We start from the raw sequence: 15510 nt of genomic DNA, 5'->3' as shown, positions 1-15510 counted from the left end.
ATAAAAATGTCTTTTATATATCTTTTTTAAATATATTTTTTTATACATATATTTAAAATATAATAATTAATTATTATTGATAATAAATTAATAAAATAATATATTGATACTCTATATTTTTTTAAAAAATTTAGTTAAATTAATAATTACTGAAATTTTCATCAAATTGTGAATAGGATGGGAGCCGCATCGAGAAAAATAAGTAGAGGGACGCGGCGAGAGGTATACGTAAGAAGCAGCTAGGGATTAGGATTGGGAGAATAATAATATGCGTGTCTTATTCCCCTTTTTAGAATACGGTGGCTTTTGCCGTGGAACTCACTTCTAGCCGAGACATGCATGCCTCATCTGATGCCTTCATGACGTGCACCGCACTATTTTCCTCTTACTTCATTTATTCTTTGCTCTTTATTTCAATTCTTCATTTATCTTATTACTAACTATGTGCCTCGCAGAAACTCAAATTTCACGAACTAACATGAAAGTATTAGCAGATTTTACCCTGCTAAAGGATATGCAATATACGAGGATACATAAGTTATAGTTAAGAAATAAGGTATTTATATGTACAGAGCTAGCTAGCAGATTAAATGAAAATAAAACACAATGGCTTCCGCGATACCATACCTTTGTTATAGTAATTAAGAACAATAACAGTAAAATTAAAAGCTGTGTCAAAATTTCCGCACAAAGGAATGGAGTCTATTTGCGTCTCTCTATCATCTCTTCTATGCAATTGCATTATTATTATTATTATTATTAGAGTTTAGCTAGTACGTAACTCTTACACGAAAAGATTCAAGAGTTTTCTCTGGTTGTGACTGCAAATGCCATCATCAAAGCTCATCAAGGTCATCTCCGATGGTTCTCCCGAAACAACTGACACAGCGGGTGGCGTTGAAACACCGCTAACGCTGCGCCTCTTGGACGCCTCTGATAAGCTTGTGTTGTTGAAATGAAGAGCAGCATGAGAAGCGGAAGAGTCGTCTAAGACTGGCATGATGACCTCCTCCGGCAACGCGGTGAGGACGCCGCCGGCAAGGACAGTGCGGAGGGCGGCCTCGCAGAGGTGCCAGTTACCAGTGGAGAGCAGGCCCACAGCGCCATTGACGGGATTGATGGTTCGTCCGCAAGCTTCATAAAGCAGAGACTGAAACAGCTCTGAGATAGAGATAGTAGAATAAAAATGAAGGAAATAAATAATAAAAGAGTAATTAAGAAAGGAAGAAGAGTAGGTAGTGAAGATACCGGGCCTGTTGTTGTGTGGGACAGAGGAAATGAAGGAGAAGAGATCGGAGCGGCCAAAGAACTTAGCGAGGAAGAGAGTGGCGTGAGCTTGTGCCTGAGGGGATGGAATCCAGTGAAGGCATGTCCTCAGGGGGCACATGTCGCTGCATCCCTTGCGGAGCACCCGGCAACCGTTGCAGCTCATTTCAGAGTGGGGTCCAACTCTAGTCATACTGCCTCTATTTATATTAACACAAACAAACAAGATTTTCCAAAGTATGGCCAGCACCGCCTCCGTCTTTCCGCGGCCCTTCCATCTCTTTTCACTTTTCCACCCGATATTTTTCTTGAAAAAAGTTGGTCATTACTTAACTAATTATCTAAAAAAAATGAGTGATATTTTATTATTAAATATAATTTTATACTATTAAAAATATTATTAATAATTACAAAACACAAAAATTATTAATTTTTTAACACTCTTCAATCTTCTTTATCTCTTTTTTCAACACCATTACATCGCTAACTTTTTTACCTTGACATTTTATATTGGTAAATTTTATTCAACAATTTTTAAAATAAAGAATAAATTAATTTTTATGACATATTTAATGATTATTAAATGGAATGAATTGGTTTATCATAATTAATGGCAACTTATTAATTTAAGTTAACCAAGATATAATATTTTGCAATTTATAAATATTAAAATTTTGAGCTGCATACTGTCATCCATAGACTTTGAAACTTACTGAGCATTCTGTGTTTCTACTAATAAAGAAACCAGCATAGTCACAGTCTCCCACCAAATTCCACTCCTGTCTCTTTGTAACACAATGGACTGAATGGAGAGCAATAATGTCACTATTATTAATCAAGATAAACCAATTCATTTAATTCAATAATTATTAAACATATTACATAGAATAATTTATTTTTATTTTAAAAAAAATTGAATAAAATTCATTTTTTATATTGATTATTTTAAATACTTTTTGAAAATCGGCCATCAAATTAGTAAATGATATAAAATATAGAAAAATATAAGATACTAATATACTATGTGTCAACTTATTGCCAACAATAGTTAATATTAAAGACACTTTTATTAAAAAATACATCTATAAAGAGACATAATTAAAAAATATATCTATAAAGATATTTTTATTAAATATAATTATAAAAATGATATTTTTATTAAACACATTTATAAAGATATTTTCATTAAACACAGTCATAAATAAGAATTAGCAGGAGTTAATAGAATTTTTGTTAGTTATGTAGTGAAATTGAATAAATATATATTCAATTTTTAGCTTAGTCTATTTTAGTGGGACGGATACTAAAGACCACTTTAATAGACTGCGTGGAAAGGAAGTAGAAACTTTTAAGCATCTTATGGTTACTTGTGCCTTTGGTAGATATGGTGTGTTAGGATTCAAAAGTTTGGGAGATGTTAGTCGCTACTCGCTACTGTGAAATATGGAAAAACAGCTTGAGTTGGGTTGTGGTTTCAATAAGAAAAAAAAAATTATATATATCCATGGCCAGGGAATGGGGCATTTCAGTCGTCCTAACATAATACACTTCAAAGCACAAAGAAATACATTTGGCATTGAATGAAAAATGTGACCACCATACTACATAATGTGAAATCTTCGCCACAATAGACATCAAATATTACTTATTTATGTAAAAAAGATTGAGCATTGAACCACTTTACACAATATTATATAAAATCTTCTTTTTGAAGGTTTTAGATCTTTTAAATTTTGAATTTTATTTTAGAGGATAAAGTGTGATCTCTCACATCTATTTTATAGATAGAACTAAGAGAGAGAAATCATTCAAGCGTGAGAATCATATTTTAATCTTTAAAGTAAAAATTCAAAATTTAGAGAATCCAATTTTCTTTTTGAAAATATGAAAAACACCAGATGAAAACATCATGATAATCTGGTTCCCTGGCGGAACTGGTGGAGTGTTGGATCTAATCATATAATGAAGAGGTTATTGAGCATGGATTCCACTGTCTCCGTTTGGCAAATTGCACAACTTAGTGTAGTACCCTCTAAGGATGGCTGTATTACTTCAGGTGTAAATGTGTAATAATGCAACAGAATTTAAAGATCCACAAATTTGAATGCTGCTGAATTATTACAACCCTGTCATAGTGTCACTCAATGTTTTTCCGATTTGCCCATATCTAATATTCTAATTAGTCATATGCGTTTGATCTTCAGGTAATTTCCATGCAATTTTAGTATTCACAAATATTTTGGTTCTCTTCCAATTGGCATTAAAGCTAAACTACTGAAGATGTCACTTAAACCATCCACTGTTAATAAAAGCCTATGGATTGTCAGAAATTCAATTAATACATAAAAGCGATATTTTCTATTCTGTGTCTCAAGAAGAGCAAAACGTTGGCATATGATCGACATTAATCCTTTCTGTATGGACACTCATGTTTTGAGCTATTAATGTAGGCTAAGTCTGGTGGCTGTGTTTTCCATATATTAGGCTCACATGTGGAATGGTGGAATAGAGCCTATAGTAGTGCATGTTAAATGTCAAACTGTCAGAGTGTGTTAATAATGTTTAGTGATTTACTGTTTTAAAAAGTAAAAAATTATTTTTAACCATTAAGAATTTAGATGTCGACAAAATTAACCTTTAGAAAAATAAAACTAGCTAGTATTGCAACTATAAAATTTTTTTTTTATAATATTATCTAATTGTTAAATTTTTAAATTCTCTCATATTATCCTCTTTGTTTCAATCATTTATCTCTTTAAGAATCAAAACTAAAATCAACCCTCAACTATGGAAACTCTTTCTAAAATCAAAACTAAAATTAATTCTAAATTATGAAAATCTTTTCAAAATCAAAACCACAATAAACCTTAAACCATGAAAATTCCCCTAGAATCAAAATCACAATTATTCCTAAACTATGAAAATCTTTTCAAAATTATTAGAACCCGAATCAATTCTAAATCGTGGAAACCCTTTTAAAATTAAAACCAAAATCAAACCTGTTCCATTCGTTGTGTCCTGAATGGGTCAGATCCGGTGAGTGCCGGGGTTGAGGGTTGCGGAAAACTGGTCCTAAATGGGTACTGGTGATGAAGTCCCTTCAGCTGGCGAGTTGAGGAAGTAGTGAGGCCACCTGCAAGGACTCCAACGCTCAAGTCAGGGTCCGTACAAAGGGCGGCTATTAAGGTTAGGGTAGGTGACGTACCTCTAGGTAGGGGTAGATCCCTCCCCTCTTATAGTCCGTACTCGGGTGGGCCCCTTGTGGTTAGGCCCACCTTCCTGAAAGCTTTTGCTAGCTATCTAGGTTCCACATGGTGAGGAGTGGAAGGCGGATCCCCTACTAGTCCGGGTGGTGTGTCCCATCGGCTCGGCCGCTCGGGTTCGGACTCGGGTCGCTGACAGGTCGGGTCGAAACAGTGCTCCCAACGTGCCAGGTATGTCGCAGCTCGTAGCTGGTGCATTCGAACTACTCGCCTCTCCCGGTCGAGTTCTCGCAGGGACGAAAATTCGTGATGGAGTTTGTGCCCCCAAGGCACGTGGCCTTTGCTTGTTATGAGAAACGTCACCTCGACTCTTGCGCCGAGCATTTAATATGCTCATTATGGCCGATTTGAGACTTGGGTGAAAAACCAAATTTCCCCTTACTTTTGCGCTTTCCTGTGTCACTTACTACCTTGCATTTTCCCTTTCGTTCCTCATTCCCATCCCAATCGCTGCCTTCGCCATCATTCTCCTTTCTGTCAATTTCAACCACTGCAAACTTTGCACTCTCCCTGGAATTCGTCCTTCTTTTCTCCATAATTACCTGGTAAGCTGTCATTGTTTGTACCCTTATGAAGGGTTATGGTTCTACTTTTACTTTTGCCATTGTTATTGCGCTATTTCCTTTTTGTTGTTGGTCATCAATCTCGCCAGCGTTTAGTGTGTCATTACTAGGTAGTTTACAGGGGGTTACCAGTGATTTTGGCTTTTGATCAATGATAGATTAGTGTACGATAGGGCTGTAGCAGCACATAGCATTAGTTTTCTTTTTTCCCGGCGTACCAACCTCCCGAGTTTAATCTTTAAGTGGTGCCCCCACTGTAGGTATAGCGTAGCATCCCATTACGAGAGCTCCCGTAGATCGTTATATCTGGGTTACTTCTGACGTGAAGCATACGACCTCTAAGATAACCCTCAAGGAGCTCCAGGAGTTTCGCAACTCCAACCTGCTCTATGGAGGGGGTCCCGACGAGGAGCATTACGACACCTTTATTCCTGGGGATTGGGAACGCATTCACCACATAAATATGAACACCCCCCGAGTTGCCGACTGGATGTGGGTGTATAAGTCCATGTTCACCAACATAAGGGTTCGGCTTCCCTTCTCTCATTTCGTTATCTCCCTTTTGAATAGATGTGATGTGGTGCAATCACAGTTGCACCCCAACAGCTGGGCTTTTATTCACTGTTTTGAGATGATCTGCGAGTACTTGAAGTTGCCAGTTTTAGTGGAAGTCTTCCTCTACTTCTGACCAATCCCTCAAAAGAAGAAAAACATAAGAAAGAGTACATGTCGTTCTGAGCCGTGCAGGGTCGATGGATCTTTGGGTTGTTCGAAGATCCGTTCCATGGCTTCAAAGTGCGACCTACCGAGGGCAGGCATCCCTTATGGCTGACTTTAGAGGGGGAACGCCGGATACCGACCTATTGGAGTTTCGGTGCCGCTGCTAATATTTTCATAAAGAGTATCTATAAGGGTCTAAACCAGCAAAATCGGGACATCGCCAATTTATTATTGGCCCTTTTTAGCAGGAATAATCTCAACCCCCATTTGTTGATGGGCGATCGTGAGTAGAAGTTATGTGGGTGAGTGGTCGGGTTGTCCCCCCTTTTTTGACCTCATTTGTTTATTTGTTTGGACTTGTGTATTTGCTTAACGTGGTCTAACGTTTGGGCTTTGGTTTCTTGTTTCTGTATCAATGGCTACCGAGAAGGTAGGTCTCAGCAATTTGATGGCCCAGTTCCTTCTAGGAAACAGCAACGACAGCTCGAAAACCCCTTCGGCCGAGGATTCTCCTTCCTCTACTCCCGAGGTTCAGTCGCGACCGCCTCCTCAGGAAGCCACCGGCACCAGCGCCGGTGTGATTCCCCCGTCTGAGGAGGCACCTGAGGATGAGGAGGGTCCCGAGCTGACCATAGTGAAGAACCCCAGGAAGAGGAAGCCGACATCTGGTCCAGAGGGGGTGCTCATCGTGATGGAGAAGAACTTCGACGCTAGGGGATTTATTGACTCTTAGCTTCTGCCAAGAATCGACGACTTTTTTCATGGTGGCGACTTGGCCTCTCAGGCTAGGTGGGTTTATCGTTGTATGCTCCATGCTGCGACTATTGCAAGGAAGGCGGAACCCATTCTAGCCCAAGATGGGGTGCTAGACGGCAAGTACCGCTCGTCTCTACGGGAGATCAGTGTTCTTAAAGGTAAAATGGAGACCACCAAGACCAAGTTGGCAGACATAGAGGAGAAGCTAAAGGTATCTGATAGTACGGTGGCCCACCTTTCCGACCGCGAGATGACCTTGGAAAGCTAGCTCAGCGCCGCCTCGGCCCGGGCGACTGCAGCAGAAGCCAAGGTCGAAGTCGCAAGCCTGAAGGAAGAGGTTGTCGATTTGAAGAAGAAAAACAAAGAAATTATTAAGAACGCTCGCGAGGTTATTGGAGGTACTAAGGAGGCGATTAAGGCGCAGGTCAAGCTGCTATCTTTCGACTTCGATACTTCCGTGATTGGGGCTTTCAAGACCATTCAAGATGGTAAGATAGTTGACATTCCGAGAAAGTGACTTGTAAATTTGGTCAGCTTTGTACTTTTTGTTTGGGCCGATGAGGCGCCTTCTTTTGTAAGTCATTTGTAATTTCTAAGATTTCGAATTATTTACTTTGTCGTAAATGGATACTTGATAGGCCGACATGATGCCTTTGAAAAAAAGTTATTGCTTAATCATTTGGCTGGTAGGCCATAAACCGTGGTTTGTCATTTGTTAGTTGGATTTGATCTAGCCCCCGGGGTGATAAGTCCTGGAAACCGCGAAAGTGATAAGCACAAATGAGACAATATGAAACAGTTTGTTAATACATTTAAAACATAACTCATTATCATAACTCGTTAACATATTTAAATACTCATGGAATTTATAAGAGGGCAAAATATTTGAGAAAACAAACTATATAAATAGCATAGAATAAAGGTGAGTAGAACACCGGAAAACCCCAACAAGTCATGACATTGCCTCCTAGGAGTAGAACCTTCTCAAGTTTGCTGCATTCCATGTTCTCCGTATCTCGCCCGTCGAGCCGTTCCAGTTTATACGCTCCCCTACCGAGGGCTTCTCTCACCCTATATGGGCCTTTTCAATTTGCTACCAACTTGCCTTCTCCAGGTGTCCTCTTTAATTTTTATGGCAATGAGTTAGATAATGATTGTAGAAGATGAAAAAGGGGTTAGAACTCAAAAGATGAGGTCAAGGATAATTTAGAAATTTTGAAAAAATTTTAATAGAGCAAACTCTAAATTTAACAATTGAGTAGTATTACAAAAAAAAATAATCTTTTATGGTTATAATATTTGTTTCATTGTTTTGTAGTTTATTTTGTTAACATCTAAATTTTTATTTTTTAATGGTAAAAAATGATTATTTAGTCACAATCTATACACTCCAGATTATTTTTTTAATGCAAAGAAACAAACCTAATATATAATTGAAGGTTATTTAAGTCTTTTTGAGTTTTTCTGCACTGTCTTCACACAAGAAATAGGCGGAGAGTGCTGTTCTTCCTCATCAGAATTAGACAAGCTGAGTAAATCCTTATAATGGTTTCTGAGATTCATGTAATTACTCAATTTCGTCCCTAAGATTTCAATTTCACCATAATGATCTCTCAGAAAGATTTCTAGACACCATAGTTATCTCTGTTATTCTTTTCGATGCTGAGTCAATTGTCGGAAGCTAATGTGACCATCTTTTATCACATTGGACAGTCCCAACAATAAAGTGGCATGGATACATTTCAATTTGGACCCAATTCAGTACTTCTCTCAATATATAACCTTAATCCTAAATATGCATAGCGCTTTCTCTTTCTGGCTTTCTGCTCCCATTTCGGCACCATGACAGCACATCCATCCAATTTTTGATCATTACACTATTATTTTTACTGTCTTTAGAATTTGTGATGTAAGAGCAAGTAGAGTTAGTAGGTTAATTATAGGGTAATTTACACATATAAAATGATTGAAGAAAACGTTTACGCAAATACAACATTGACAATTTCCATATGCAAATGCAACAAACGCAACTATATATAATTCGCTACACCCTGCAGCGGAACTTAATTGCACGTAATCCGCTACAGGGTATCGCGGATTACGTTGAGGGCGGGGTTACTCATAAACCGCTACACCCTGTAGCGGTTTATGACCAAATGGCTTTTATGCATAATCCGCTACACCCTGTAGCGGATTATGAGTATAGTGGTGTTTATATGTTAGGGTTTAAAACCCATGATGCAAAATGCACGAATTGATACGAAATATAATCGTCATTCGCAGTAACTCGTACAAAAATAATACAGGTATAGCTACATAACTGATACAGATATAACTGTCACAAGTCGTTAACCCTAACAGAAAATAAATAAGTCATAATTCATACATGGATAACTGTCGGAAATTAAGAGAGTTGGACGCTACTGCTGGTCACCGTCAACATCATGATCGCCTCCGAATAGACCAAGTAGGTGCGAGCCTGTGCCACATCGAGTCGGACGCCTAACCCTAGCCGCTCGCCGATCTCCCGGCGGAGCCTCCTATGCCCCAACTCCAAATGCAAATGGTGGCGTCCCCCCATCCCGAACCAAGTGTCGTACGGGCTGCCTGCGGGCTCATTCAAGTCGGCCGGGAGCTGGGTCTCAGGAACCTGGGTCTCAGGCATATCCGCTGGTTGTGGCCTATACTCCGTAGGGTCTGAAGGGCCGCCTGGAATCGGGCTCTGGTACTGATGAACGTCGTCACCCCGTATGAACTCATCAAAATTCACATAGATTTGGGGTCCACCCAACTGATCGTCCAAATCCATGGTGAAAGAAGTGGTAGCAAGATCAGCTAATAGCTGTGTGTTACCACCATGTAGTACCTGAAAGCTAGATACGTGGGTAAAAGGTGTACCACCCATACTAGCCTCCGCGGTGCCACCAGCATGAGTGTCTGTAGGGTGCTGACGGGACGATCCTGCCTCGTCATCGTGGTGGACGGGAGGTGCTCCTCCACCACGAGCAGCCCGTCGTCTAGCAGAAGATTGACGAAGGTGATGATCTGCCTGGCCTCCGTCATCACCACCAACCTGCTCCTCTTGCATCATGTCGTCTAGCCAGCGCCAGTCGCGATCAGTGGCACGTGTACCAATGCATCGTCTCCGCTCCAAACATCTGTTATCCGGTATATCGGATGTTGGAACTCTAGTCGGCACCTGCGATGACCCTCTGAGTATAGCAACGTCCGGAAGATACTGTATAATCCGCCATTCCTTCCCATAAGAAGAGGGCAAATATGTGGCCCATCTGAGTAGCAGAAATAGCACGTAAGTATGTAATTTCAAATATAGAACGTAATGAACTTGAAAGAAAGAATGAATTAAAGTATACCTGGATGCCAATGGAAAAGAGAAGGCATCAAAACCCGACGGTCTCAGCGTGGGGAACCGCCAAAAGATCCATGACTGTAGCAACTGTACGGGTCCAGCCAAGTTGGTGACGTTTCTGTTCACCACCCTGCACATGCATTGATACAGCCACGCCAATGCAGCGGTGCCCCAGTTATAGCTGCCCATAACGTCAAGTCTTACCACAAAAGGCAACCAGCGAAGGTGGACTCGATTAGCACTCTTGTCCATGAACAGCTGTATTGACAGAAGCATCATACTATATGCGCGTGCATATATGCGCACGGTCTCCTCTAAAGCATCCGCTGGTAACACCCTGAATCTCTCATGAAACCATGTGAAGTGGACTGTGTATAACTTTCTCTTATCCGGTGGCGGAAGCTCACCAAATAACTCTTCGAACCACTCCCATGCCGGTCTGGCCCCCTTGATGTGCATGTGGAAGTCTGTCATGCACCCGAAAATAGCCTGGTCATCCACGGGCAGCCCGAGCTGGTATGCCACGTCCTGGAGCGTGATAGTACACTCTCCGAATGGCATATGGAAAGTGTGGGTCTCAAGCCGCCACCTCTCAATAAATGCGCTGACCAGAGGTTCATCCAACCAGAACCAATGCGCGTTCAGCCTAGCCAGGTGGTACAATCCAGCCCTCTCTAAGTAAGGTATGATCCTATCATGTAACGGCATATTCTGTTGCCTACGGACGCTATACACACATCGGGTTGGCTGCATTTTCAGAAATAAAGAACACCGGCTTAATTTCTAACAATAACATCACCAACCAAACTATAGCTTGTATTTCTAGTCTTAAGCTACTTGGGTTTTGAAATTACTAATTTACCTCTCTACCTTGACTATTAAATGTTAGATGTCAAAGTTTATATTTCAAATTTTCATTTACAAACCAAAACCTAAATTAAGTCTCTATCTATCTAATTAATGAATCACTTCCTTAATATTGAACAAAATATACATTTATTAAAATAGTGTTTGGAAATACAGACACTTACCTCTGCATCGATGGTTCCGGCTACGTGAGCAACGCCGTCGAGCCGGTACAACCGCCGTTCATCCTCCATTCTTCCAAACTACTCAAATATTTTAAATTTTCTCTCCCTTCTCTCTACTTTCTCTCTCTAACTTTCTTTCCAAAATAACTCAAATGATTTCCGCTACAGCCTCACGCGGTATATATAGACAACCCACTATACTCATAATCCGCTACAGGGTGTAGCGGATTATGCATAAAAGCCATTTGGTCATAAACCGCTACAGGGTGTAGCGGTTTATGAGTAACCCCGCCCTCAACATAATCCGCGATACCCTGTAGCGGATTACGTGCAATTAAGTTCCGCTGCAGGGTGTAGCGGATTATATATAGTTGCGTTTGTTGCATTTGCGTCTGGAAATTGCCAATGTTGTATTTGCGTAAACGTTTTCTTCAATCATTTTATTTGCGTAAATTGCCCTTAATTATATTAGTTAATTGTAAGAAGGGAATACAAGTCCTATATTGTTTAGAATAATGAACTTTGTGTTATGTATTAGTCTCACATCGTCTAAGTTATGAAGGCTTTTTCTTCTCCCACTAGTACAAATAACTCATGTATCTTTTATTTATGAAATAGAGTTGAAGTTGATTTAAATATGAAATAAGTTGTGTGCTTATTTTTTTTAAATTCTTTGAGAGTAAAAGATGCGTCCTTGACTTGACCAACTAAAATAGATTTATAGCTATTTTCACCATAATAAAATTGCTAACCTTATTAAAATTGGTGACCCAAGCCACATTCTAGTGTTAATCTGCTTCTTTTCTTTGAATATCAGTCATGAATTTTGGTTGGCTCTTGATACTATATGAGCAAGTATCAGACAAACAAAAGAGAAAAGAGGAACGAAAGAGAGAAAAAGGGATGGGGCAAAAACAGTGAGGGGTTATTGAATAGAGAATAGTCTGTGTGTGTATGAGTTACATACTCGTATTTATACAAAGGTAGCCTTAACTTGGACAAATAGAGAACATACGAAAATAAATTATTTTTACCTCTCTCTTTACTAACTATATACATTTACAAATATGAATAATAGTGTCACACATTACAACTCTATTTGTATAAGTGTTAGTTTAATATCACATGTGAAATATAATTTACTATATGTCATCTAATATATGTTATCGTTTCAAATACCGAATCAAATTGATCATTGAATTTGTATACTAAATATGATTTATCTTAGTTCATGAAATTAAAGTTCATGAATCAAATTAATCATTGAATCAATCTATCTCATTTAATTTGTTGCTTTATAAATTTAAAATTTTTTATTTTTAAATTCCCTGATTTTTTTTTATTCTATGTTTCTAAAAATTCTAGTTTTATAAAAAGATTAAGAAAAGAAAAAGAAAGAGAACGAAAAAAAAAGTTACAACAACAAAAACAAAAAGAAAAACCCAAATAACATAAGAATCCTTAATTATTTTCTTTTGAATCACTTAATTAAAAATTTAATCTAAAAGATATTTTATTCACCCAACAAATAATAATTATACATGTAGTATGTTGCATGTGATTTGATTCTTGCTCTTGGACTTATAATTATTTTTATCATGAAAAATATATAATGGTTGATTATTATATCTAAAAACTTATTCCGTCGTTATATATTATTCCAAATTAAAGCATAAGGTCGCCGCCTTTGGCAAGTAGCGGTAGAAGATTCCAAGAACCTGGACATGCCAAGAAAAGATTCTTCGAAGGATTGAAGCATTATCCGCATGAAATAACTATTTATTTTGACATTTTTACTAACAAATAACATATGTCCTAATTAAGACATTTCGTTCTTTTAAGATAAAAAAAAAACCTTCTTATTAAATAACTTGTCCAACTAGAAATTATGACATAACATGTACACTATGTGTTAGCTGTTAGTTACCATGGAGAATAACTTAGCATTCTAATATGAACATTAATAATGAACGACTCACTTCAATTATTCGTGTAGATTATTCCTCTTGAACACGCTAAAGAATATGATAGATGACAAAATAAGTTAGAGTTGGGAAAAATTTAAGGAAAACATGGTTCAATTAACTCGAATCTACGACACTTCACCAGAATATAGTTTGGCATAAAATTTGGTGAATTCCCCTGAATTCCTTTCCCCAACCAGAATATGCTTACTTTTAGTTTGTGAGTACTCGCGTGGCAACTGTGAGAACTAAGAGAGTGATGAATATTCATCAAAACAAAATCCAAAGCATGACATGTGTGCAATCAAATTTAAGGCATCACGGCAAGAAGCAATTTCAATTCAATTTCATCTTCATTTTTCATCTGTTACACGCGTAGAAGGAAGTTTCAATTTTGAATCATTTTCATACGCCATATAAAATACATTTAAAAAAAACACACGTGTAAAACGCATCAACGCCAAAACCAGCACCGCAGTCTTAGCTAGGACCATTCAATGACGCGTCACAAGACTACTCCAACACAAAGGAAAGTATTACTAAATCATGTAAGAATAACCAATCTTCCACGTGGCATTATCATCGAAACGTGTAAATCACCAAACGCAATCAAACCTTCATTCTTATCCGCACATCAAACACGAAACATCCTCCATGTTCCTCAAAATGTCATCTACCCATCCCACTAAGTTATTGGTAAAAAGTAATCTACAGAAAAATTCACCGCCTATCTTGATTTTACGTTAAAAAAATTTAGATAAAAAAGTGAGATAGATGATATATTTTAAAATTGTAATTTTTAATATTTATTAAAAATGTGAAAAATGCATAAAAGTTCTTCAATTTAAATTTTAAAAATTAAAAAATTGGAGTACGATTTGATTTATATTTAAAAATTAAAAAAATTTTAAATTACATAAATAAGAGAGTCTAATTTATTTATTCTAAATTTTTTTAATTTTTTAAACACAAGTCAAAGAATTTGTATTTAAAGAATTCGAGTATAAATCAAAACTTTTTAATTATTAATTTAATTAATTAATTTTGCGTGTGGATCCAGCTAGAAAACATGCTTGGTAGGGTATAGGATGCACTTTTTTCCTTCTGCGTCAAATGGAACGCAGTTAATTAATTAAGGTTAACAGTTCCAACAGTAAAAATAACCGCCAGGCATAGAAAAAAAACATAGAGCTTTACTTTACTGTGACGACTATTTCACATGCGGAAGCATAGATGATTATATCACTGAAAAAACTATACATAAATATCAGATAGATTTAAAGAAATTAAAATTTAACAAATAAAAAAATTAAATTGAATTGAACTGGCACGGTCAAGATACAATATATCTAAGAACTAGCTAACGAGGTCCAAGTACTATGTATGTACATCAACAAATTTAATAAACTATCCTTAAAAAAACCCAAATAATTAAAGAAAAAACTAAGAACTGAAGTAATAATTTGGAGGAACGGGGATTTAATGGAATCGAGGGATTTCAATCTTCGGTAGGGTCAAGAGACGGGGCTTCTTCATCGGCAGAGGGCTGGAAACCTCGTCCTCCACGAAGAACTTGTTGGACAAATCTGGAAAAGCAGGCAAGTTCAGATCGAAGTCGCGATGACTAACGGTGTGAGTAGACCCAACCCCTTCTGAAGTAGTAACGGCACTGCCAGCAGCGGCGGATGCAGATGCAGCGGCGCCGCCATCGTAGTGGCAACGCTTGTGTCCTCCCAAAGCCTGTCCTGTTGGGAAAGACTTATGGCAGATGGAACACTCGTGAGCCTTGCCTCCACCGTTGGATGCTTTGGAAACGGAACTGTTGGTGACGGCGGAGGAGGTCGAGTGACGGTCTTCGCCGCCAACGGCGGCAGTAGCGAACTTGCGGTGGCTGGCCTTGTGTCCACCGAGTGCCTGATAAGATGAGAAAGCTTTGTTGCAGACAGAGCACTTGTAGGTGAGATTGGCGGTTGGAATTGGAGCCGACTCATCAACAGATGGAGCAGGAGAGCAGTGAGGCTTGGATTGGACAGCAGTGGCGGTGGCTGTGACTGTGGGGACGGTAGTCGTGCCGCGAGCAAGCATGATGAGGCAGAGAGCGAGGTACTCTTCCTCGGAGCAGTTATGGGGCAGTTCCATTCTGTTGGCACGCTTCGAACGCTTTCTCTTAGCCCAGGGTGCTTCCAAGTAGCTGAGATTATTGGTTTCCTCAAAGCTGAAGGAAGATCCTGCAGCGGTAGGGGATTTCAGAGCTTCTAGTGCCATCTGAGCGAATGAAATAGAAATAGAAATTGGTGATGAGAGAAGTGTTAGGTTGTTAGCCTTATAGTTCTAGTTGTTGCTCTTGTTGTGTGGTTCGAATTTGAAGTGAGAATGGAATCGGGTAAATAACTATATATAAAGAGAGGGGGTGAGAGTTGGAGCTGAGAGAGGAAGTTGCGTGACGAGTGATGAGAAAGTAGGCGTACTGCCCAACTTATAATTATAATTATATAAATGAATTTGTTTAAGTGAAATTTTAATAAAAGATTTTTTTAAGGTATTTTTTAAGATATTTTAAAAAAATAAAAATAATTT

General features: G+C 38.4%; 2 protein-coding genes across 2 annotated transcripts; both read right to left on the bottom strand.

Moving 5' to 3' along the window:
• Positions 1-607: 607 nt before the first annotated feature.
• LOC107461241 (LOB domain-containing protein 38) lies at positions 608-1495 on the bottom strand. The gene is made up of 2 exons (XM_016079724.3): positions 1249-1495; positions 608-1161 (listed from the first exon to the last, which is right to left on the bottom strand). The coding sequence occupies exons 1-2, from the start codon at positions 1457-1459 to the stop codon at positions 785-787; spliced, it is 588 nt and encodes a 195-aa protein (XP_015935210.1). The 5' UTR covers positions 1460-1495; the 3' UTR covers positions 608-784.
• Positions 1496-14225: 12730 nt separating this feature from the next.
• LOC107461214 (zinc finger protein ZAT10) lies at positions 14226-15316 on the bottom strand. Its single transcript, XM_016079691.3, has one exon. The coding sequence runs from the start codon at positions 15196-15198 to the stop codon at positions 14413-14415; it is 786 nt and encodes a 261-aa protein (XP_015935177.1). The 5' UTR covers positions 15199-15316; the 3' UTR covers positions 14226-14412.
• Positions 15317-15510: the final 194 nt, after the last annotated feature.

This window comes from Arachis duranensis, chromosome 8 (assembly GCF_000817695.3).
Source record: "Arachis duranensis cultivar V14167 chromosome 8, aradu.V14167.gnm2.J7QH, whole genome shotgun sequence".
Lineage (NCBI taxonomy): Eukaryota > Viridiplantae > Streptophyta > Magnoliopsida > Fabales > Fabaceae > Arachis > Arachis duranensis.
This window is presented reverse-complemented; position numbering and strand designations above follow the sequence as displayed.

Bases quoted from the DNA above. Each gene is read 5' to 3' on its own strand.
- LOC107461214 (XM_016079691.3), bottom strand. From the start codon at position 15,198: ATGGCACTAGAAGCTCTGAAATCCCCTACCGCTGCAGGATCTTCCTTC.
- LOC107461241 (XM_016079724.3), bottom strand. From the start codon at position 1,459: ATGACTAGAGTTGGACCCCACTCTGAAATGAGCTGCAACGGTTGCCGG. The intron at 1,162-1,248 runs GTATCTTCACTA...TCTCTATCTCAG, and splicing joins CCCACACAACAACAGGCCCG to AGCTGTTTCAGTCTCTGCTT.